Here is a 26,322-nt window from a genome sequence, read left to right on the forward strand (position 1 = left end):
CCTGAACCCTAAACTCCTACAGTCTAGTGTTTATTCAATATCTCTGCTTAGATGCCTGGGGAAAAAATCCTAAACTCAAGTCATGCACAGGAGGGTTCCTGGGCTCCTCCCACACAGCCTTTCCCTTCCCACTGAGGAGGGCTCCATCTCCTGCCTCTCAAGACAAAGGCTGTAAGTACCTAGGACTCCTCTGTCTGTCTTCCCACACCCTAAGTACCACAGTGGTTAAGTGCAGAATTAGAGCCCCTCGTCTGGGCAAAGCACTGCCATCTTCTGCCTTCACGGATGATGGACAGATGGATGATGGATGGCTAGGCACACATGCACTCCCAAACCAGTTAACACTTACAGACATTCCAACCAATGTGGTCAAATGGGACACAGAAATGACAGAAGCACATGACCTACTTTCAATACATACACACATACTTATTGGGCTACACAATTTATGAGAATTATATTCGGAATTCATAGTTGTTGGGTGTGGGGCTCATGTCTGTCATCCCAGCACTTAGAGGCTCAAGTGGGAAGGTTGCAAGGAGTTTGAGGCAAACCTGGGCTACAGATTGAGAAGTTGCATCACCAAAAAAAAAAAAAAAAAAAAAAAAAAAAAAAAAAAATAAGAAAAAAGGCAGGGGAAGCTAGAGAGAATGATTAGTGTTGCCTTGAGTTCAGTTCTGGGCAACCATGTCATGTGTGCCTCCTGTAAACCCAGCTCTAGAGAAACCCAATGCTGTCATAAGTACTCACATGTGCACATACCCACACACAGCTGTTCACAAACAAATAATTAAAAATAAAACACAAAAGGCAAATGCAATAGAAAGTGCACATTTGCAACAGCAGAAAGAAACGGTAAACCACGTGAAAATGGGATTAACACAACTCCAAGCAGGCACGCACGTGTGACTCTAAGAAGAAGGGAAATCTTTATGGTACAGTACCAAGCACAAATGTCCACACATACTGAGTATGGTGCGTTGCCTACAGTTTCAGTACTTTGGAGGCAGAGGCAAGAAAACTCATAATTGCAAGGCCAGACTGGGCAACAGAACACCGAAGGATGTATACAATCATGCAGGGGATAATATCTTTATATATGCACATATAAACACAGAATACATTCACAGTAATGGAGCAAAAAATTGATAAGCAATCATAACAAAATGTTAATAATCATCACCTATAAATTTTAGGATAATAGGAAAAACTAATTTCGTTCTTCACGTTGTATTTTCCTGTATCTTCTCCCATTATTATGCAACACCTTTATTCAGAGTTTCAATTTTCTGTGGGGTGCAGCTCAAACCACAGTGCACTTTGAAGTGTGTATAATGCCTAAAGGCCTCTGAACTTGGCCTCAAAGCACTAAGCTCATGTGGTTCAGTCTCTAGCCAGACCAGCCGACCAGAAAACCAGCAGACTAAGCATTTCAGCCATTTTTCAAGCTGAATGAGATGACTGTTCCAGGTGATGGGTTTTAACGGGCTTTTTAATTCAATCTGTGATTACAGCTAGGCCTCCATAATAATCAACTTAATTCTACCATTATGCAAATCACTGCCTCACAGAGAGGAACCCTGGTGGAGAACGGGCGGCAGGGGGGGGGGGAGCTGTAAGCAAGAATACTCAGGAAATAGAACGTTTTGGTTAAATCAATATGCCTATTTAATAACAACTGTAGGATGAGGCATGCCTGTAATTTCAGCAGATAGGATAAAAGAGGTAATAAGGAATTCATGGTCACAGCCTGGGCTATAAAGAGAAAAGGCCTCTTCAGTGACTGGCCAGCTTTGGTACCTATGTAAAAGTCACACTCCTACCGGCTTCGAGGACCTAAAACGATGAGAACATGGGAACACAGTGACTCAGGCCTCTCCCAACATGAATTCCATCTCAAAGCTTGGAATGTCACAGGCTGAGTAAATGCCTAGGAAACCAGTTGCCATCTGGAGATATACTACTGAGGCTGACGCCGGGTAAGACACAGGTACATCAACCTTGCTGTCCTCAGTTTGGGCTGGTAATGAAGACACATAAGAGGCTGAAAGTTCAGGCTACTGGTGAAATTAGCAATTTCTTCTCCTGAGACAACAGAAGAAACTTTAAAGCGCTACATTGATAACATACACATAGCTCAAAAGACAAAAAAGAAAAAAAAAAAGAAAAGAAAAAGAAAAAGAAAAAAAGGGACTCACAAAAATAGCTCAGGCCTAAGGGGGAAGGATGCTCTGAATAGCAGGGTACCTCCCTGGGAGTCCTGTCTATCCTGCAGTTGGTAGATGGGGCTCTCTGCTTTAAACCCTATGAACCTCATGGCAAGGCAGAGAAAACTATAAAATCGTACTAACTAGTTTCTCTACTTCTCAAATGACTTTAATCTACTCATACACTAGTGTATCTTTTAAGACTGACATATCCAATTAGACATTAAAAACAAAATGAATTTCAAGCCCCCACCAAAATAGAAACTATACAATTAATGTATAGTTTGCATGTGACTTGGGAACTACCACTGTCTGTAGATCTGGTAATTTCCCATCCTCACAAGTTCAAATTCACCTCAAAACTTAGTTCTAATTTCATTGGCCATGTCTTTCGGGGGTGGGGCCAGAGCAATGGTTCTCTACCTATAAGTTGTGACCCCTTTAAGGGTAAAATGAGCATTTATAAGGATTGAATAAGACCATCAGAAGACACAGATATTACAATTCACAACAGCAGCAAAATTACAGTTATGAAGTAGAAGCAAAAGTAATGGGGGTCACCACAGCTTGAGAAACCACATTAAAGGGTCAGGAAGGTTGAGAAGTATCGGTCTGGAGGAAGAATGGACAGTATTAGAGTTTTGAACTTTGCAATTCACCTCAAAAATCAGTTCATCAGCCATGTAACAGATATTAAGGAGGATTCTGCACATGTGAAATGCTCTGCTAAATACCCTGTCCCCAACCCTCGGGGCTGCTACACAGTTCTGACAGCTCCATGTGTGGTCATTAGCACCGGCTTATACCTAAAGTCTCGCTAGCATCAAAGCAAGGTCAATTCAAGGCTGGCTGTGGTAGCACACACCTGTCACCAGTCAGCACTTGGAGGCTGAGGCAGGAGGACTGCTGTGAGTTTAAGGCTACCCTGGACTACACAGCAAGAGGCCAGACAAGAAAACATACCAAGATCCTGTCTGAAAATGAATTTATGAGAAGCATAAAAGAAGTCGGCTCAATTCCATATTCAGTTTAACTCTGCACGACGTCACAATAAAAGGAGGAGAGGAAGAACCCCTGCCCTTTCATCTTCTACCCGTTGATCCCACATGGGTTGCACCAACAGCAGAGGAGGCAGCATTTTCACAGACAGATCAAATGGAATCTCTCACACCCTTGCCATCTTGGACAACTTCTACAAGCTACCCGTGAAGGTGTGAAAACACAGGCTGTACCCACTGCCCACACACTGCCACAGTGTCATGAGGTCAGCAGGCCCCACCCCTCGGCTTCCGGTCTCCCTCGAAAGCATCCAGAATGTCCATCCGGTTTGTCTATCACACTCAACAGGGTAAGACCATCTGATCCCCAGTGGGTTGTTTGGTTTACTTCAGAGCAAAACGAAGATGCGTATGTGTGGTTCCACACAGCCTACCCCTTTCAGGGTACACGAATCCCACCTTCACAGGCAGGCAGGTCTGAAAAGCAACTTTCGGACAAAACAGATCACCCTGTTCTCTCCTCCGCCTGGAAAGGTTTGCGTTAGTTTGTTAAAACGGAAATGGTATTTCCCTGCCACCATTCCTCTTCCCCTTCTGCAGAAATGTGTGTGTGACATAATTAACCTCGTTCAGCAAGGCCACCGCCGAAGGAGGGCACGGCAGCCTTGCTCTGCACATCTCTTAAGTGACTAGTGAGCAGGTAGTGGTCTCTCCTCTCACAGTGCAGCTAGATGCCCACAGAAACTTACGTCTTTTCCCAAGACTCTGAGTTCAAACTGGGTTTCCTTGAAGTGCACCTTCGTAATCCGAGGCCTGAAAGGCAAAGCAGACAGTGTTGTGTTTGCTGCTGTTTCCAGGGCACGTGGGTTTGCAGAAATTCACAGAGGCAGCCAGCAGGAAAGGATTGAGGAATGCAGGCTCTTTTATACCACGGGAACACTGCAGAACATCCTCTCTCTGTTTCTTCACTAACACACAAAGAAGCTTGGAATCTCAGGCCTAAAGGTATGACCTTCCAGTCATACACAGGGCCTCCCCAATCCCTCCACTCCACCGCTTAGAGGTGAAACACCAGTTAGTCCTGGATACATGGGCCAGCAGCACATGGGAGGTGGGTGGGAACTCCCACTGTATAGTCCCATGGGAAAGCCCAGAACAACTGAGAGTTACAAAGAAGGTACATAAATTTACAATCAGTTCCATCCACCTTTCTACTCAGTACTGAAAAGACACAAGTCACCCCCCCCCACAAAGCCCAATGGCTACCGCACACACTTTAACCTGACTCTGCCCCCAACTTACACTTACCAGAAATACTTCCCCACTTGTGTTTTATTCTTATAGACAACAACACCCACTGGAGTCAGTCCTAAGAAATACTCAGACTTATTTTCTCCCTGAAAAAACAAACAAACAAACACAACGTATATTCCTAAAACCATCAACTTATTCATAAAGAAGCTCTTGGTGAATATAATTGGCCGTACAAATATAATTTGTTGAAGTAATACTGGATTCAAGTTTTGAAAAACATCAAATAAACAAAAAACTAGCTAAACTTCAATAGCAATTAATTTGATGCTCTCCCCCACCCCAATCCTTCAGAGTATTTTTCCTAGCATCAAATCTATACTTGTGACTTCAGTTCACAAAAATAAACACTGACAGACAGCTGCTGACCCACTGGTGCTTAAGCCTAGGTACAGTCACCTTGCAGCTTAAAATGCAGATGAGGATGAGCCACCAACTTGGTTACCTCAGACTATCCAGTGAAGGAGGCGGAGTGTAAAAACACACAGGGGCTTCAAACCATTCTGTAGCCACAGCTCAAGACCCAGTGGTTTCTATCAAGAGAGCTGGTGAATGGCTTGTCTTGGTTTTGTTCTCTGATGTGGATAAAGCTGTGAGGCCCAGCTTTTACCATGAAAAATTTTAGGCAGCCGCCAGCAGACAGACGCTTTGATTTCCTACCTCCACTAGTAACTTTGAGACTAAAATTCTCAAAAAGTGAGAAGAATAATGTCTTCTCATAAACCCCGGGGAACTTTCCTTTCCAGGCAATGGTAAGATCTCAAACAATAAGACAGGACCCTGAAATGACAGGGCCACGGGCCTAGTGGATGCCGTGAACATGCACAGAGCTGTCTGCTGCAACGCCTGTAAGCAGAGGACAACTGCTTCAGAGAAAGACCTCTGTCTCTTCATCCTCAGAGGGAAGGGAGGCCCAACACACACCCAGGTCACTTTCCATAGGTTCCCTCCACCACCTTCCTAAACTGGAAAACTTGAATATAAATCAAGATAAACATTGCAGAGTTTTCCACACGCACTCTGCAGAAGCCTCTATACATTTCCCAGGAGGTCTATTTTTTTAAACACCCCCAAAACCTGGCAGGATTGACATGGCCAGTATGGGAGAAGACAACTACTTCCTGGAGTACGACAGATTCCTTTCTCCCTTCTGTCCTTCCTTCCGCCATTGCTTTTCCAGGCTGGCCTCAAAGGTCGGACAGCCCTGCCTCGACCTGGGACTACACTGCTGAGATTCCCAACCTTTGCCCCCAGCCCTCAGAGGTCCTCTTAAAGCAGCACTACGTTCTTCATCGAGACCGGCATCTAATACCAGAGAACCTCTGCCTTCTCCAGGTCTGTGACTTCCACTGACACACTGAATGTATCCTCGAGAATGCTTCTAATTCTAAAAGTTAAAAGGAACCGAGAACAATGGCAGGTGCCTGGAGTCCTCCTCGAACCCCATGGTAAAGACAAGCAAAGTGTGAGCCAGTCTGGACCACACCGTGAGATCCTCAACGACTGTCTGAATGAATAGGAAGCGTGGTTTCTTGTTTTCGAGCTAAAGGCATGCTATAAAATAAATGCAGGAGCACAGATACAGAGGAGATACTCAAAGAGAAGTGTTGAAGAGGTAGGTCCTGGCTCTGGATTACTTGGCAAGGATCTGAGGAACGCTCAGTGACAAGAGCTGGCAGGTTTCCTCGCTACTGAAGGAAACTGGCAACTACTAGCCACACAAGCACTCTCCAGGAGACAGAACGCTATCCACCCAACTCCACCCACCCACCAGGACCGCTGCCCAGCACCTACTTTACCTGGCAAAAAACTTACTTTTTCAGCCGTAACAAAAAAAAAAAAAAAAAAAAAAAAAAAAAACCTATTTTTAGAAAGTGCTTCCATTTTCTAATGTTGTCAATTACAGACTGGTTTTTAAACCATATTGACATTTAGCTAAGCCCTTTGGAACTGTCATCCGGACTGTTTGCAAGCCCCGTGGATTGTTTTCTACACGTGGAAATATAATCACTGACTTTTATGCAAAACTCATTAGGGTTTAATCCGCATAAGAGCTGCTTTGACTCTGAAAGCACAGGAGGAAGCATCGTTGTGCTAGACAGGAGGCCTGCAGCTTCCCTCGGGGAGTTTCTCTGACTTTTTAACAAAAATGTCATCCGCTTAAGATATTTTGTGTTAATTAAATGTTACTCACATAGACAGGATGGAGGTCAACGCCATACATCTCCAGGGATTTGGCAGTCCTCAAGTAATTCAGCTCAGCTTCAGAAGGAGCCTGACCCCTGTATCCAGAATAAACACAACGCCGTATCTTACTGAGAGCTACTCCACTTGCGGAGAAGGACACTCTATGATGTTTGCTGGGAAACCGAGGAACATTCTGCACTAATGCTCAGGCTAAAGCTTTGCACCTCAGGAAGAACTTGGCCTTCTGGGTGACGAGAAGGTAATATTTATATTAAGTTAATTTCATTTATCAGACCTACTTCTGCTCGTTACAATCTATTCCCAAATTCTCAGTATGCATTAAAATCTTTTCTGTCTCAAAAGCTCCCAAAGAGATTATTGAGAATATAAGCATTCAAATCATAGAGCAGCCACTCTAAGGAGCAAGATGTCTCCAGGTACCACCAGTGGTGGCGGCTGCTGCACTTCAGGAGCTGGTATCACAGCAGGCAAGGAGTTGAGGGTCCCGCTACCCAGCAGGGGTCACACCAACAGCTCCTGAGCACAGGTGCGGTTTGGAAACTGTGAAGTGCTTGTTGTTTTCATAATTGAGTATAGAAATTTTCCTAAGGCCTTCACTGGTGGTAAGATCCAGAAAATACCATTTGCTCTTAATGAGCATCTGCCAGGACTCCCCACGGATGAATTGGTGGAGGGGGAGAAGGGGGGGTTGCAAGTGTGGGTTGTGTGTGTGTGGGGGGGGTGATGGCTAACAAAAGATAAAAGCTGCCAAGAATGCCTCTAAATTGAGATGTGCTCTCTGATGTAACCCCTCACTTCAGCCGCCATGCACTTAGATGGAAGCCCAGAAGAACGTTCTTCATAAACCGGTCACAAGAAAAGTGCCAAACTGCAATCGTGCTTTATTCCTACACAACTGGCCACACAAGTGCATAGAACATGTGTGAGGGCCTTTACCCAAAACCCCTGTAATTTCAAAACACAGTTATACCTTGAAACTCCTAGTAGAATTAGTATTCATGGACCGTGCCAAACACACCACCCTTTATAATGTGTAACAAGCTCTCTCTTGTTAGCATCCACTTCAGCAAAAACCTTAAAATGAAGGATTCTGTTTCCAGGCAAGAGAGCATTCTAGTGCATGCTAATCCAAGATGGAGAGTCGGCTCCTCTGATTGCTATTCCGCAATTGACTTCTGCCGCTAACCACCGAGGCAGATCCATTCAGCAAACATTCTTGTTGAGCAGATTAATTCCACATTTTTTTTCTTAACTATAATAGATCTGCAGCTAAGTATATTCAAAGGGGAATGTTACACATGATGCAAAAAGAGCGAAGTTAATCAGTACAGAGGATTTAACCAAAATACCTATAATTAAATTATAACGTCATTGCTCTGGACAATTAACTGGAAATCTTCCCAGGGGAGCACGTGAGCTCTCAAGGTGCATCAGGGTTAGCATAACATGACGCCTGCAGAAGCTACGCACTACTGTCTTCCTGCACGTGCTCATTTGCCATGGCCTAGAAAGGCTTTTTGCCTCTAATTCTAAAGACATATACTTACTACAGGGCAAATCTCGAATACACAGGGGCATGTTTAGTTATTTTCATATAGTTAGAAGTAGTATTTCTACATTATAAGACTTCACCAGTTACTAATGCTGAGAAAACTACAGAACTCGGCTCTTATGCAAAATCACAATGCCTTAACCTATACAAAATCCAGTTTCTCTGGGAATTATGCAGAGATGAGCGGTGGAGACTTTAGGTGCCAGACTTATTGTCTCCTCTGGGGTTCCCAAAGCTCATTTATCGTGGTCGCGGCACAGTTGAGTTTATCACTGGGAACATTCAGATGAGGGCTGATGCAATGCGTAATGAGCCTACATTAGGGTTTTATGAATCCTTTCTATGGCTTCTTCCAGGTCCTCCTTCTGATCAGGAACAAACCGGTACTCCGACACATACCCCGCGGTATGCTTGTATGGGTCATGGTCTCCCAATTCGGCTGGAAAACAAAATGTCTTTTTAGTCATATACTTTTCTCCTTAACTACCCCAGGCAACGATATTTGTGGCTAAACATTTTTCTTTAAATGCTCTTATCACTACGGTGACACAGCTAAATAGCTTTACTAAAACATGACAAAGAAAAGACTTCACCGGAGACACGTGTGTGTGGTATAAACAAATTAAGATTTAGAAAAATAAAGTGTTTCTGCTTTCCCACGGTCTATCATCATTTTATCTCAAGTCTTCTTATCAGTATTTATGAAATGCGGTGAATGTGCGGGGTTTGAGCTCAAGGTTATATATTTTGGCAGCACTGGAGATGATCCATGTGCCTTCTTGGACACTGAAACCAAGAGAGCAAGTGTGGCATTCAAGACAACCATGCTGCACGTGACAGACGTTCAGAGAGACACTCCAGTCCTGAGTCTGTCCAGCCACCGTCAACACAGACAACCAAACCAACTCAGAAAGTTCAGGTTAACTTCGTCTTCCAATAATCGACCTTCTAAGGCCCAAGCCAGCTTATCTGGTTGACATTCTGCCTGGGCTGTGGAGTCTATACAATTTCTAGTCTACTAGCGGCTCAAAGACCAGGTTATCTCCCCAGATTTCCAACACCACATTTGACACATGACCAGGTTTAGCTTCAAAGAGACCAAATAACCCAGAGTGGCCTGACACAGTCACCATGTTGACCCAGGAAGTAAAGTATTTAGTGTCACTCTGGCTTACTGTCACCACGCTGACAGCGTGTCTGTGAGACAGAACAGGGATGGGCTTAGGCTGCAGAGTCACAGAACTCAGGCACGGGAGAATCAGAAGAGGTTTTGGTTTCCTACTTGGCAATCGGGGATATTCCTGAAACTAGAACCTACCCTGGATGGCATATGCTCCCAACTGAGCAGCGATATTGACAGGACAAGGTAGCCGGCCCTGAAGGGCATCTTGCTTCACCTGTAAGAAAAACTGATATCTAAAAGAGAAATGGAGAAAGGAGATTAACAATCTCTGGTGCTGCTCAGACTTGAAGCTTCAGGCCCTGACCAGCAAGAGAAAAACAAGCATCTTTAAATAAAAATAAAAATAAAAATAAACCACTCCCAAAGAGGGATGAGACCAATCACTTTGTTTGGTCACGTGGCCACACGGGGCTACTGAACTCTCTAGGCAAACCTTCTGGCCTGCACAGCGGTTCTACGGCTCACTGCATCTGTAGCCTTTCACGGTCAGTTAGCTTCTCTCAAGGCCAGCAGCCTCCCAGAACTGGGAAAGGACAATGCCGGCTCATGGCTGGGGTCAGGAAGAAGGTTAGATGTAGAGTTACCATCAACAGTGCTGCTGCTGTCAGTACGTCAACAAATGCTGTTCTCAAGAGGAAGAGATCACAAGGACCCTACCTGGATTCTGTGTGTCTACAGGGCCCGAAAGCACGTGTCCCAGCCACAGTCAACACTGGTGTGTTTCCATCTATCTTCCCGCGTGTTTAGACTCGCCTCACTGTTTCAGCTTGGCTCATTCCGTGTTACCTTTTACAATCATGGTGCGAAGAAGTGCTTTTAGCACTGTAAAAAACACTAACACTTTCTGTGGCTTTTACATTCAGTAATCTAAGAAAATGGGGTCAGCACTGCTATCTTCATCCTGAAGATGATGTAACTGCCCCAAGACTTCCCTGCCAGTTAAGCAGCAGAAACAGAACTAAAGCCCAAGGAAGTGGATCCCAGAACCCTCCCAGTCAGGAGACTATAGGTGGGGCTGGAGAATGGTTCTGTTGATAAAGTGACCGCTATATAAGGAGGAGAGCCAGAATCTGAGCCCAAGAACCTGCACTGAAAAAGCAGATATGACTGTATACTTACAATCCCAGCTTTCGGGAGGCAGATAAGAGCAAACGTCTGCAGTTCCCTGGCAAACCTAGCCTAACTGATGGAACCGAGGCCAGTGAGAACACTCGTCTCCAGATTCAAGTTGGACAGTGCCTGAGGAGTGACACCCAGTGACCTCTGGCCTACATACACATCCACACAGGGATCCATTCATACATACATGCTTCTATACATGTATGTATACACACAATGGCACCGACACACCCATCTACACGTGTACACACATACATACATGCATCCATACAAGCACGCATACAAACACATATGCACATTCATACACTCATCCACACATGCATCCACACAAACTAGTACACTGTATCAAGTTGCTGCCACTAATGTGCCCTCACACAGCCCCCCCTTCAGGCTGCCCTTTGATCTCCCTTCCTCTGTAAGGTGATGCCTGATGTCACGGGGAGAGGCAAAGACAAGAAAAATAAATAGAGTCTAGAAATCCTCTGTTGATAAATACCTCTCCTCTGACTGCTTGCAGCTAAGGCCCTAAGAAGAAATCTCAATGATAGAGGCCAGACCCGCCATTCTCAGAAGACTAACATCAAGCTGGAGTGTGAGTGCAGGCTTGAGGCAAAACCTCCTCACTGGCTGTTTCAGGAGCTGACACATTGCTCTCAGGTGCCATGTGAGGGACCTCGGAACGCAGGAAGACCATCCCTGACAGCCACATTCAATCACAAATACTTGACAGTATAGCTGTAACACTCTCTCTCCACCCTGTCCAGGACCCTTGCATGTTTAATCTGGTCTGCCGTCCCATGTATCCCACTTCCGGTCTTTGCATGTTTAAACCTGGTCTGCTGTCCCACGTCTATCGCACTTCCGGTCTTTGCATGTTTAAACCTAGTCTGCAGCCCCGTTTATCCCACTTCCGGTCTTTGCATGTTTAAACCTGGTCTGCCATCCCACGTGTATCCCATTTCCGGTCTTTGCATGTTTAAACCTGGTCTGCTGTCCCACGTGTATCCCACTTCCGGTCTTTGCATGTTTAAACCTGGTCTGCTGTCCCACGTGTATCCCACTTCCGGTCTTTGCATGTTTAAACCTGGTCTGCCGTCCTACATGTATCCCCCTTCCTATCCTTTCAAAGATGCGACGCCTTTAGAGTAAATAGGATTTTTTTTAAATTCAGCTCACGCTGCACAGATAGATGGTAGGATATACTCTTCTTGGGCCAACTCTCTTGCCAGAGATCAAGGGCCAGATAATGACAATAGGTAAGTTTAACACTAAAATCCTATGAAATACTTTAGAAACTAAAATGACCTCCTTTTTAAAAAAAAGTAAAAGGCTCAAATAAAACTCATTACACAGAAGTACAAAAATGCTACCTTCCAGTGATGGAAACCAGATCTTTTTCTTCAGATGCTCACACAGTGCACAACATTCTATCAGCTACTGAATCCCCATTCAATGAGCAAGTGAGGATATCCAGTCTTCTTCTCTCTCTCTCTCTATTTTTTTTTTTTTTTTTTTTTTTTTTTTTTTTTTTGGTATATGAATTCACTGTCGCTCTCTTGAGACACACCAGAAGAGGGCATCAGATCCCATGACAGATGGTTGTGAGCCACCGTGTGGTTGCTGGGAATTGAACTCAGGACCTCTAGGAAGAGCAGTCAGTGCTCCTAACCACTGAGCCATCTCTTCTTCCAGTCTTAACACACCTATTCCAGAATGCACGCTCCAAAGACTGTGTGGTAGGTTGATTTGTAGCTAAATGCTCTCATACACCTAGACAGTTTTGATTAAACGGATAACCTGGAAGACCTAACTCAGGGCTCCACATTGATCTTTTTCTATTTCTTGAAGCAACAAAATACAAACTAACTATCCTTTTCCCTCACCTCAGCTGGCTGCCAATCTACTGAGCATTTACATCATTCACACTGAGTCAGGGCCTGTGTGCTAAGTAGCTACATTCTCCCAGTCATCTTTCTATAGAAATATAAAACCCCATCCATTTATAGAAGAGAACTGGTTGAATAGCAAAAGAGGTCCAAGCAAGATATATGGAATATGATTTTTTAAAAATCTATTTACATGGAAACCCTGTGATTCTGTTATGTAGTCAAGAAACTGAGATTTTTTTTAAAAAAATTAAATTTCCTCAAAATTACAATTTTCTTAAAATCACACAACTAGTCAGATGGAAAACTAGATGCACAAAAGTTTCCATTATCTTATATTTAATATAAAATTATGAAAAACTCAAAAACCACTACAGAGTAAGCTGGGCCAACACTCCAAAGAACAGAATCAAGATCAGCACTCTACTTGGGATTTTTGTTTGTTTGCTTGCTTTGTGGCCTTGAGTTCAGGGCAATCCTTCTGCCTCAGTTTCCCAAGCATTAGGATGCCTACCTGAACTTAAACTTGAAAACCCTGAAACTTAGTTTAGAAATACTAGCCTCAAAAATGGTTTTCCTTCAATCGCCCATAAGGAAATTTTGCTTTTGAGTTTCAGTTTTAGCTTTTAACCTGGGAAATAGCTCAATGTGTAAACCAAAAACAAAACAAAACAAAAAACAAAAAACAAAACAAAACAAAACAAAACCAAAAAAAAAAAAAAAAAAAAAAAAAAAACCGCTTGCTGAGCAAACCTGACTTGAGTTCCATTTCTGGAATCAGATGATATGGCAGTGGGTGACTACAAATCCCAGCATTCCTACCACAAAATGGGAGCCAGAGACAGGAAAATATGGATACTCCTGGACCGGTCCAGCCAGGAGTGTGCAGCACAACAGCCAAAACAAGAGATGACCTGCCTCAGAATAAGAAAGAACACTGACCTCTACACACATGCCATAACAACCTATGCGCCACACGCAAACTTACACACACACCACTCAAATTTATAGTCACACACACAGAGTAATTCTATGTAATCTTTTTCAGTCTGTTGCATTATGGACCTGCTGGTGTAGGTACCCATGCAAGTCAACAGCATCATCCTCTGCACACCTAGTGATCGCTTACCAAATGTGCATTTAGCTCACCCATGGTTAAGCCTGTCTATAGTCACCACCTAGAAGCTAATCATGTCATCTGGTTCCTGTACAATACGGTGACATGCCTGACTGAAAATGGCTGTGTTCATAACACTCTAGGGCATCAGTATTAGTTGATTCTGAAGTAAGCTTTCTGTTCCCTATTAATACAGGTTAAATGCACATAAAGAAATGAATTATAAACCCTCGTTTTTTTCCCTCCTTAACACAAACATTTTTTGGAAGCTAACTCTATTTAAGTGCAACTTCACTGTACTGTCAAAACAAACAGAGGGTGAACTACTTAGAATTCACACTAAGTACTTAGCAATCAAACAAACACACATATCACCTTATACAATGCTTACAAGAGTCTTTTGAGATAGATACTGAGGCAGAATCCATCAAAATAATGGATTTTCACTACTTTTAAACAAAATGTCCCTTTGCCATTTTCTAATGAGTTATAGGTGTTTCCACCTCTTAGACTTGGTTTCTGCCCTGCTCCCGCCCCCATCCCAACCCCAATCCCTGAAAAGCTCTAATATAAATACCACTCCCCCCAGAACAACTGTCTTCTTGCAGAAAGGTGTGTGCTAGAAAGCCCACACTGGCACCGGCTTTTCAGAGTGCTCAGAAGCAGAGGGAAGCAGGTGATGTGGAGGCAGACATCACATGGGTCTGAAGACTAGGCTTCTGTATAGGAGATCAGAGTGGGATGGGGAAGCCCAATGAGTCCAAATAAAGATGAAAGCCTGAGCAGAAAAGCACAAGAATGTGAAAGGAGCTGGGAAAATGGCCAAGTCAATGCAGTGCCTGCTGAGCAAGCATGAGGACATGAGTTCAGATCCCCAGCACCCGTGTAACAAGCCAGGCACAAGGGTACATGCCTACAAGCTCACCACTGGGTCACCGAGGCAGACACTGCCCTGGGGCTTGTTAGCCAGCCAGTCTAGCCAAATAAACTGACAGGTTCAATTAAAGACCTTATCTCAAAAGTGAAGAATGATTGCAAAAGATACCTGACCTCTGCGTGTGCATGTGTGTGTGTGTGTGTGTGTGTGTGTGTGTGTGTGTGTGTGTATGCATGCTGATGCATATATAAAAGGATGGACTAGAAAGGGGGCAAACCCCATAGGTTGCCTTTGTTGATCTGATTTCTAGTTTTCTCCATGATGTATGAAGCTTTACTTCATTAATAATAATAATAATAAAAGTTCACTAGAAAATGAACTATTTGAATTATGACAAATGCGTTTGATTTCGCAGCCCGTTCACTGGTCAGTAAGCTCATCAGGAAAGCGATAACCTGCTCTTCAGAGCCACTTCCAAACACTGCTGTGGACTACTTTGGTGACCTATCTAACCAATGAGAAAAATTGTCTTTACTGAAGTTTTTTTTTTTTTTTTTTTGGTTAAAAAAAAAAGACAAAATAATACATTATAGTACTGATCTTTTATTTCCCCTGTCAATATTAAAAGTGACTATATTTTCATTTCCTGCAGATAGATGGAATATCTAAACAGCTGATATTTCACCTACAACTAATTAAAAAAAAAATAACTGGCTTTCTTAATGTTTATTTATACACACAAAACTAGCATCAAAAATGCCCTTTGCTTTCTGTTCAAATGACTGCTCTTACAGAAACACAAAGGCCAAAGGCTGAACAATGACAAAGAATATCACATCACAGAGATGCAAAATCTATTAGCACCCAGGTTCCTGTCATTTCCCAAACACATCTATCATGGACCCCGTGCTACCTCATGCAAGACTAAAATCTAATCCTCACAGCAGACACAACACAGCACCAGACTTGACACACATGCAAGTGTTGCATCCCAACTTTAATCCACTTTTAATACAGCCTTTCATACAGCACATTATTCAACAAAGTTTGCACTGTACCTGGTAATTTCTTCTTTGAGTTTACACGGATCTTCAGCATAGAATTTAATACCAAAATACAAAGTATATGGAGGTCCAGCTTTAAAAAAAAAACAGTAAAAACTAGTTACACTTCATTTTATTATAATCAAAGTTACATTGTAATATGTAACAATTAATTATATTCACATAGGGAGGGTGTATTAAATATGAAAACCATCTATTTCAAGAAGTTGACAGTTCATTTACATACAAATTGTATTTTTTTAAGCTTCACACTCTAATATCAAATAATATCAGTATTGTAATTTACCTCTAGGTATACTATGTAGCCACTGACGTGTGTGTGTGTGTGTGTGTGTGTGTGTGTTTGTGCTCGCGCACACGCTCGAAAATTTGAGTCAGCATCTCCATGTAGTTCTGCCTGGCATGACTGAGACCTGCTATGAAGACCAGGCTGGCCTTGACCTCACAGAGATTCAGCTGTCCCTGTGTCCCCACTGTTGGGATTAAGCTACCCTCATGTACCGCCATGCCCAACTTGTATACATTTTTTAAAACTATTGATGAATTTGAATTTAAACTGCTAAAATGGAAGTTTTTTTTTTTTTTTTTTTACTTGGGGAGGGCAAGGGAAATGGCTCAGTGGGTAAGGGAGCTTGCTATATAAACGAGAGGATCTGAGTTCAGACCCCAACATCAGTGTTAAAAAGCTGGATATAGCTGCAGCCGCAGCACTGTGTGGGACTGAGACGGGGGTTTCTGGGGGGGACTTCCTGACTGCCAGTCTAGCTCCTGGCCCCATAAAGGACCCTGTCTCAAAGGAATAAGACACCCTTCTCTAGTCTCTGCATGTAGGCACACACATCTACATATACACACAGCGAATGCAGGTAGGAACACACATACTCAAGTACATTTAAAATATTTCTGAAGATACAAGAATACAAAATGGAAAAAGTATGATTCAAGACTATTGAAAGCAAGTGCATGTTCACACATAAACACAGAAAACACTTATAGTCAGACATACGAGTGTTCCTGGTTCTTAGAGCTGGTTGGACAGTCTATGCACAGTTTTTATCAATTTATATTTTGAGTTGCTCATGAATGAAAGAAGGTGGGAAAAAGGAAAGGTATTTCATAATCAAAAGAGAAAACCATGTTGAAAAATTATTTTTTTAAAACCATGCGCTTATCACTTCAGCTATATATAAAAGGCGCAGTGCAGCACCAGGGACTATGTTAATGAGCCGCAGGCACGGGAGCAGCCCCAGCACATTCAAACAGAGATCTGCACATACAGATGTAGAGGGGGTGGTCAGTCTACAGTCCTGAGAGGGGGTGGTCAGTCTGCAGTCCCGAGCACCAAACCTGACATCTCATGGGGGGAAAACAGTTCATCTGTGTTTGTCCCAGGGAAAAAAACTTGAGAAAGCTTAAACCGTGGCAACAGCTGGAAAGAGGAAGGGAAACTCTGCAAACCAATTCACTGGAAATTTCTAAATCTTGTATAATTCCTAAGCAAGATAATTATCAGACAGGCAGCATAATATCCGGTGCATTCTTAAACTGTTTTATTTTATGTGTATGGGTGTTTGCCTGCATATATGTGTGTCTGTTACCTCAGGGGTCAGGACTCGGATCCCTGCAACTGAATGTATAGGTGGCTGGGAACCACCACACGGGCGCCAGGAAGAGCAGCCAGTGCTATCCAACCACTGAGTTGCCTCTCTTGACCCTCAAACTACTCTAAATAAAAAAGTTTAAAAAGCATAGTCTTACCTACGCAAAAAGATATTTTTTCATTTATTTACCACACACAGATGACAACAAAAAAATTTAAAAATTCAAAAACAAAGCCTGGAATTGACCCTTCATGGGTAAATGTAAAGTTAACACGCTGTGCTTTATTAGGAGGGCCCCTGGGTACTGCTCTACTATAGCACACTGTTCCTAGAAATAGTTCTTACGTGAGCGTGAATGGATGTGGTCCACACTGTTTCCCAAGCTGGCTGTGACTATTAGTCGCTCTAAGATGCTTTGTTCCTGTTTTAAGCCAGGGTCTCTTGTAGCTCACACTGGCCTCAAATCTCCTGGACAGCTGAGGTGGAGGTGAGGTCCTGACCCTCCTGTCTCCACCGCCCAACTGCCATACCCCTCAGTCTCACAGAGAACGTTTTATTTGGTGTCCCAATTGTCAGTCCGAGTAGCAACTGATGAATTCAACAAAGGCTCTGCCTGCCCCACAAACAGAAAGCATGAGCCATGTGCCCGGAACAGATATTAAAAAAACCCTAGTCTTCTTTCATTTTTAGTTAAATAAAGTCATAGCTTATAAGCTTTGGGGGGGGGAATAGAACAAGCGATAAATATAAAATTATTTTATAATATACAAACCACATTATTGGCTATTATCATATATTCACACATGTTTTCTATTCTCGTCCAAAGCTATATTAACTGAATACACAGGCCATCAAGAGCAGGCCCATCCCTCCCATGATCTCTGCCTTCCTTCATGAGTTACTTTTTACACTTAATGCTGTTTTCAAAATTTTACATCGTGAGACTAATGTCCTATCAGTATTTCACATATCTGGTTTTTATGTATATTCGATCCCCTCTTGTGCTTCTCACAAACACGCTACTCCCCCTGAACACAGACACGGGGGAGGTGAGACTATTAAATATTTAGAAGAGCCAGGAAGTCCGGGGCTGGCTGACGTCTGTGTCAGTCAAACTGAGCAGATGGGGAGCCAGTGCCCCCAGGCCAGGCGCCTGGTCTCCGGCGCACGGTGGGGAGGGGAGCAAGGAGGCTCTTGTGCGACTGAGAGGTGGCTAAAGGGACATTCTACAGACTCCAGAGCTACTTGCATTCTGTGGAACATGACAGATGACCCTATTCACCCAACACAAACATCTCCTCTGGGTTGAGCCATGAGCAGCTAAGTAGAAACTTGAAAAAATGCACAGTGAAAAGCAATCAGCCTGAGTTCCTTTTCTTTGATGGCTGTGGTCTTTTCCACTGGCACGTGGAGGGGCTTGTGTCACTTCCTATTGCCCGGTGTGGGCACGGGTCTTTAATGTCAGCACTCACAGGGCAGAGATGGGTGGATCTCTGTGAGTTCAAGACCAGTCTGGTACATATGAGTTCCAAGTCAGCCAGGGAAACAAGGTGAGAGCCTGTCTCAAACAACGACAGAAGTTCATGAATATTTCATTCTCAGCCTCCACCACAAACAGGCGAAGCTCTGCCGAGTGAAGCCACAGAGATGAGCCGCAAGCCTGCCCCTACCTAGTACTTGGTATTGTGTGTGTACTGTCTAGGAAAACAGACCATGGGAGCAAACGCAGCTGGAGCACTCGGTAGCAAAATCTACAGCCCTAGAAGACAACACTGAATGCTCTGGATCTGGGGTTGTACAGGTTGTGAGCCATCATGTAGGTCCTGGAGATCAAACTTACGTCCTCTGGAAGAGCAGCCAGTGCTCTAATCATTGAGACATCTCTCCAGCCCTGGTGTCTGCCTGCTTCTTTTTGAAACAAGAACTTACTCTGTAGCACAAGCTGACCTCAACTTGTGGCAACTCCCCCCATGCCTCAGTCTCTTCACCACTGGGATTAGAGGCACAAACCACTGTGTTTCTTTAAAGTTTACATTGTTTTTATTACCTCAGGTTTTTTTTTCTTATATGAGAAATCTACAAGTTTATTTGAAAATAATTATTCCTGAATTTTTTTTCTGAGTTTCTGATGATTACTGTTTTTAATTGTTTCAAATGGGCCAAAGCTACAATTTGTAAATGTCGTGGATTTTCATCAGAGAGGTAGAAAGCCAGAGATGTAAGAATGATGCTGATGTTCAGAGAATCTGTTCTTGCTCCTGAGGGTCCTGCCATTCCAGGTTTCTAGTTCTTGTCTGAGGCGTGGCTGCATTCCTGTGCTGGGACCCAAGGAAGTTCACACAGCTGGTATCATCTCAGAGAAAGGACCCACAGGCACAGAAGAGATGGGCCACAAAGTCAGAGGGGCCCACTAGGTTCTGGCTGGCAGTCAGTCACAATTTAAACACAACCGTTTGTAGCCATAGAGCTCAGGCTGCGATAATGAAAATTGTGTGGATGATGACAGTGAACACAGTGACAGTTACAACAATGTGAATTATGTAATGCCAGTGAATCACACGTGAAATGTTTCAATTTTTAACTTCCCTAATTTTACCATAAAAACGTGTTAAGGGATTATTCTTTTGCATACTTACGTTTGTACATGTGTTTATGAATAAAACATTGGGTGTGGATATTAAGATTAAAGAATATGTACTTAATTACAACAACTCTTCTAATAACACAACACTCCATAACCCAGGAACAATGCTTTCCTTTTACCTTTTTAAGGCTCTAAAGACAAGCATACAGAAGAGTCCCAGATTAAAACCGAGAGAGGGTGTGTCCCTCAGACATCTTCAGTACAGTAATGAGATCAGCTGAGTGTACGATGAAATTAAGCCCGCCCCAGTCTGAGGAGAGCCTCACGTCACACAGCTCAGTGCTTCTCCCTGGTCCCCCTCTTCCCTCACCAGCTCTAAACTAATCACAGACAGTTCACCATGCCCACGCCCCGCCCTCTCACAAAATCAAAATCAAATACCTACTGTTGATCAGCTCCTTGTGTTCTGCAAGAGTTTTTGCGGGATCCAGCCAATACTGTGAGACAGAAAGGGAAATCTTTAACAGTTAGGCACTTTTCACCGGCCTCTGAATCAAGCATTACTCAAATGGTATTTAAACAGTTGTGGACACGTAAACACTTAACCATGCATTGTGTCACAGCTGCAAACACACTAAGGAGCGCTCCGTGACTAGAACACTGAAGAATGTCTAAAGAGACAGGGCAGCATAGATTTCTCAGCACACTATACTCAGTGTCGGGTGGGTAACAGCCAGACCTGTATGAATGAGTTGTATTACATGGAAGTTGTGTTACCTCTTCATTGCATGCTCCCATGCCCTGTAACAGTTGCTACTAGGTATCAGGAAGAAAGCAATCGATTTAACTCAAGTCATCATTCAAGATCCATAAGGGGAGTCGAGCTCAGCTGAGGACCTGAACCCTGGAGCAGGTCCACGGGGATTTCTCCCTGCCATCACCACGAAATAGGAGACAAAGAACTGAAAAACTATGACTGTCCCCGCAGCATTTCTATGTGGAGTAAACAGTAATGCACATAAAGCCTTTGTCTGCTGGCTGACCCTCAGCTATGCAACACGTGATTGTTATTAAGGTGTGTGGCTCACTCTTGGGAACTGGCTTTAGCCCATCTACGGTATTAGCTTATTAATTCAAATTAATCTTTAATGAATAGAATTGGAGACAGGAATAGGAGAATTCTTGGCTCTGCAGAAGTGTCCTGTGAAACAAAAGTCACCAAAAGAAGCAAGCCTCCAGCCTCAGCTCTTTGTCTGCAAGAGGAGAAAAGAGAAGCCACAGAAGCTCAAAGAAGGCAGAAAGGCACCAAAGGGACCACGGGGGTAAAGAGTTGAAGAGCTGAAATTTCATCATCATTTATCCTAGACAAATATGGAGGACCAAACACAAACACTCAAACATACATACACACGTATGCTCACGCATATGTCATCTTCATTTGCCTAACTAAGGTACCCTTCTTCACAGCAAGGAGGGAGCACTTTGCAACCATGGCCTCCAAACTCTTAGCACTTCTGTACTTACTCTCATGAGATCACTCAGTACCTCCCACCCTATCACGCCCCCCCCCAACACTATAAGAAAAGTCCGGGAGAACCTACCTACCAGTGTTTCCTCCCCTTGCCTTGGATGAACCATTGTTATAAACAGAGGTTCTGATATGTTATGCAATCCCCTTACCTTCTACTTCACATTATATATGATAAGCTTTCATAACTAGTGCCCCAGTTAGTCACGTCACTGCAGCACCAGCCTCAAGCCTTCAGCACCATTTGCAGCTGTCTCTCAAGGCAGTGCCATGTTACATTCCAAAGACATGACAAAGTAACCAACAGATACCAGTGCACCAACTTAAAACAGGGTTCACGCTCTGGCTTGCAGACACACAGAGTTATTTGAAGTAGGGGGTTTTAGGGAGCCCACAATGGTAGAAGAGGCTGTCTTGGTGCTGAAACTCTGGTTCACTAGAAAATTCTGGCTCATGGTGTACAGCAAAATCAGCCCACTGTTGCTGTGCTAGGACACAAAACAAGCTCATTCCCCATTGTTGTTTTCTCTTACAACTTTATTTTAAAAAGAGAGATACATGTACAGGTTTTTAAAAGCATTTTGGCATAAAAACTATGTGAGTATATTTTTGTCAATACTTGATTCTTTTAGAGGTTTGATAGTATGCATTGAAATCATACCACTTACCATAAGCATAAAGCACATGTAGAACAGAACGTAACATGGAAACAGAGTTTTCTTGGTGTGTATTGATTAAACATAATGATTTTTGAATACCAAAAATTGCCACAAGGCTATATTCTTAGCTCTTGGATTATTAATGATTTAAGGTCCAGGTGTACCACACTCTGAGAGGGTGCTATACACATTTTTTTCTAAGAAGGACTGAGGTTTTCACTTTTTGGCCTTTGGTTTTTTTTTTTTTTTTTTGAGCTTCATATGGCCTGTGAGTTGTTTCTGGGGTATTCAGAGCTTTCTGGGGTTAGGATCCAATTATCAGTGACTACATATTATGTCTGTTCTTTTGTGACTGGGTTACCTCACTCAGGATGATATTCTCTAGATACATCCATTTTCCTAGGAATTTCATAAAGTTATTCCCGCAGATGTTTTCTTTTGTTGAGGATGGATTTTGATATTCTAGGTTTTTTGTTATTCCAGATGAATTGGCAAATTGCTCTTCGAAACTCTATGAAGAATTGAGTTAGAATTTTGATGGGTACTGCATTAAATCTGTAGATTACTTTTGGTAAGATGGCCATTTTTACATGTTGATCCTTCCAATCCATGAGCATGGGAGATCTTTCCATCTTCTGAGATCTTCTTCAATTTCCTTCTTCAGAGATTTGAAGTTCTTGGCATACATGTCCTTCACTTGCTTAGTTAGAGTCACACCAAGGTATTTCATATTGCCTGTGACTATTGTAAAGGGTATCTTTTCCTTAATTTCTTTCTCAGCATGTTTGTGAGGAAGGCTACTGATTTGTTTGAGTTAATTTTATATTCAGCCACTTTGCTGAAGTTCTTTATCAACTTTAAAAGTTCCCTAGTGGAAGTTTTGAAGTCACTTAATTATACTATCATGTCATCTACAAATAGTGATATTTTTGCTTCTTCCTTTCCGATTTGTATCCCTTTGATTTCCCTTTGCTGTCTAATGGCTCTGTCCAGAACTTCCAATACTATGTTGAATAGGTAGGGGGAGAGTAGGCAGCCTTGTCTAGTCCCTGATTTTAGTGGGACTGCTTTATGGGCCTTGGATTCCTGTTCTTTCCAAGACTTTTAACATGAAGGGGTGTTGAATTGTGTCAAATGCTTTCTCAGCATCTAGTGAGATGACCATGTGGTTTTTTTCTTTGAGGTTTGTTTATATGGTGGATTACGTTGATGAATTTCCATATATTAAACCTTCCCTGCATCCCAGAGATGAAGCCTACTTGATCATGGTGAATGATCGTTTTGATGTGTTCCTCGATTCAGTTTGCAAGAATTTTGTTGAGTAGTTTTGCATCAATGTTCATAAGAGATATTGCTCTGAAGTTCTCTTTCCTTGCAGGGTCTTTGTGTGGTTTAGGAATGAGGGTTATTGTGGCTTCGGAGAATGAGTTGGGTAGTGTTTCATCTGACTCTATTTTGTGAAATAGTTTGGAAAGTATTGGTATTAGGTCATCAATAAATGTCTGATAGAATTCTGCACTGAACACATCTGGTCCTGGGCTTTTTTTGGTTGGGAGGCTTTTGATGACTGCTTCTATTTCTTTAGGTTTTTGGGATTATTTAGATGGTTTACCTAGGCCTTGTTTAATTTTGGTATCTGGTATCTGTCTAGGAATTCATCCATTTCCTCCGGATTTTCCAACTTTGTGGAGTATAGGCTTTTGTAGTAGGATCTGATGATTTCTTTAATTTCCTCAGTTTTAGTTGTTATGTTTTCACTTTCCTTTCTGATTTTGTTAATTTGGATACTCTCTCTTTGCCCTCTAGTTAGTCTGGATAAGGATTTATCAATCTTGTTTATTTTCTCAAAGAAACAGCTCTTGATTTTGTTGATTCTTTGAATGGTTCTTTTTGTTTCTATTTGGTTAATTTCTGCTCTTAGTTTGATTATTTCTTGCTGTCTATTCCTCCTGGGTGTGTCTGCTTCCTTTTGTTCTAGAGCTTTTAACTGTGCTGTCAAGTTGCTAGTGTATGCTCTCCCCAGTTTCTTTTTGGAGACACTCAGAGCTATAGTTTACCTCTTAGTTCTGATTTTATTGCATCCCATAGGTTTGGGTATGTTGTGCTTTCATTTTCATTAAATTCTAGAAAATCCTTAATTTCTTTCTTTATTTCTTCTTTGACCATGTTATCGTTTAGTAGAGCATTATTCAGCTTCCCTGTGTATATGGGCTTTTTGTTGTTTTTGTTGTTATTAAAGACCAGCCTTAGTCCATGGTGATCTGATAGGATGCATGGGAGTATTTCAATCTTATATCTATTGAGGCTTGTTTTGTGACAGACTATATGGTCAATTTTGGAGAAGGTGCTGTGAGGTGCTGAGAAGGTGTATTCTTTTGTATTAGGGTGAAATGTTCTGTAGATGTCTATTAATTCCAATTGGTTCATAACCCCTGCTAGTTTCACTGCATCCTTGTTCAGTTTCTGCTTCAATGATCTGTCCATTGATGAGAGTGGGGTACTAAAGTCTCCCACTATTACTGTGTGTGGTGCAATGCATATTTTGAGCTTTAGTGGGGTTTCTGTTATGAATATGGGTGCTCTTGTATTTGGAGCATATAGGTTAAGGATTAAGAATTCATCCTGATAAATTTTTCTTGTAATGAGTAAAAAGTGTTCTTCCTTTTTTGATAACTTTTGGTTGAAAATCTACTTTATTCAGTATTAGTATGGCTACTCCAGCTTGTTTCTTGGAGCCGTTTGCTTGGAAGATTTTTTTCCCAGCCTTTTACTCTGAGATAGTGTCTGTATTTGTCTCTGAGATGAGTTTCCTATATGCAGCAAAATGCTGGATTCTATTTATGTATCCAATCTGATAGTCTATGACTCTTTATTGGGGAATTGAGTCTATTTATGTTAACAGATATTAAGGAATAGTGGTTGCTGTTTCCTGCTATTTTTGCTTTTAGAGATAGAATTATGTCTGAGTATCTTTCTTCTTTTGGTTTTCTTGCTTAGTTATTTTCTTGCTTTTTCTAGGATGTAGTTTCCCTCCTTGTGTTGGGTTTTCCATTTATTATTCTTTATAGGGCTGGATTTGTGGTCAGATATTGTGTAAATTTAGTTTTGTCCTGGAATAGTTTGGTTTCTCCATCTATGGTGATCAAGAGTTTTGCTGGGTATAGTAACCTGGGCAGATATTTGTGTTCTCTTAGGGTCTGTATGATGTCTGTCCAGGATCTTCTAGCTTTCACAGTCTTTGTTGACAAGTCGGGTGTAATTCTGATTGTTATGCCTTTATATGTTACATGACCTTTTTCCCTTACTGCTTTTAGTATGCTTTCTTTGTTTTGAACACTTGGCGTTTTGACTATTATGTGTCAGGAAGAATTTCTTCTCTGGTCCACTCTAGTTGGAGTTCTGTAGGCTTCTTTCATGCTCATTGTCATCTCATTCTTAAGGGTAGGAAAGTTTTCTTCTACTATTTTGTTGAAGATATTTACTGTGCCTCTTAGTTGATACTCTTCTCCCTCTTCTATTCCTATTATCCTTAGGTTTGGTCTTCTCATTGTGTCCTGGATCTCCTGGGCATTTTGGGTTAGGAGCTTTTTGATTTTTGCATCTTCTCTGAATGTTTTGTCTATGTTTTCTATGTTGTCTTCGGCCTCTGAGATTCTCTCTTCCATCTCTTGTAGTCTGTTGGAGATGCTTGCATCTGTGAATACTGATTTCTTTTTTAGGCTTCCCATCTCCAGGGCTGTCTCTTTTTGTGTTGTCTTTATTGTTTCTATTTCCATTTTCAATTCCTTCATCTCTTTGGTTGTGTTTTCCTGTAGTTCTTTGAGCGATTTTCATGTTTCCTCTTTAAAAGCTTCTATCTGTTTATGTGTGTTCTCCCGTGCTTGTTTAAGGGAGTTATTCACGCACTTCTCGAAGATCTCCATCATTATCTTGAGGTATGTTTTCAAGTCTGAGTCCTCTTTTTCTGGAGTGTTTGGCAATCCACTGCTTGCTGTGGTGGGAGAGCTGGGTTATGATGTTGCCAGGTTGTCTTGGTTTCCATTGCTTAAGTTCTTTCATTTCCCTCTTGCCATCTTGTTATCTATGATTATATGTGGTCTTGTGGTCAGTGGCTGGCACCAGTCTCTCTTTTGGATCTGAGGACCCTGTGGATCTGTGGATCTGTGGATCTGGGATCAGGAAGAAAATTGCTTCTGAGTGTTTGGCTTTTAGTAGGCAAGCAGTGAGTTCTGGTAGCAGTGACTCAGCTCTGTCTTTGTGGGCTCAGGTGTGGGAGCTCCTGTGAGGCTGTTCTGGTAGCTCAGCCCTGTTCCCACAAGTCCTGAGTACTATTGGCAGGGACCTGGCTCTTTCTCTAGGCCAAAACAGACCCTTTTCCAGATAACACAGTACTTTTTCTCTCTGAGAACTCCCGGTGTGCTCTCTCTA

At 42.5% G+C, this 26,322-nt stretch overlaps 1 protein-coding gene across 1 annotated transcript in view; it reads right to left on the minus strand.

Moving 5' to 3' along the window:
- Nucleotides 1–26,322, minus strand: part of EPB41L4A (erythrocyte membrane protein band 4.1 like 4A) — a 192,934-nt gene that overhangs the window by 69,123 nt on the left and 97,489 nt on the right. Inside the window, exons 3-9 of the mRNA XM_080920217.1 lie at nt 20,153–20,204; nt 15,517–15,595; nt 9,595–9,692; nt 8,595–8,715; nt 6,711–6,798; nt 4,514–4,602; nt 3,955–4,018 (exon numbers count right to left, since the gene is read on the minus strand). Of these exons, the coding sequence (XP_080776343.1) occupies nt 3,955–4,018; nt 4,514–4,602; nt 6,711–6,798; nt 8,595–8,715; nt 9,595–9,692; nt 15,517–15,595; nt 20,153–20,204 (591 nt within the window). The remainder of the gene's footprint in view (nt 1–3,954; nt 4,019–4,513; nt 4,603–6,710; nt 6,799–8,594; nt 8,716–9,594; nt 9,693–15,516; nt 15,596–20,152; nt 20,205–26,322) is intronic.

The sequence above is a fragment of the Micromys minutus genome (genome assembly GCF_963924665.1).
Source record: "Micromys minutus genome assembly, chromosome: 8".
Classification (NCBI taxonomy): domain Eukaryota; kingdom Metazoa; phylum Chordata; class Mammalia; order Rodentia; family Muridae; genus Micromys; species Micromys minutus.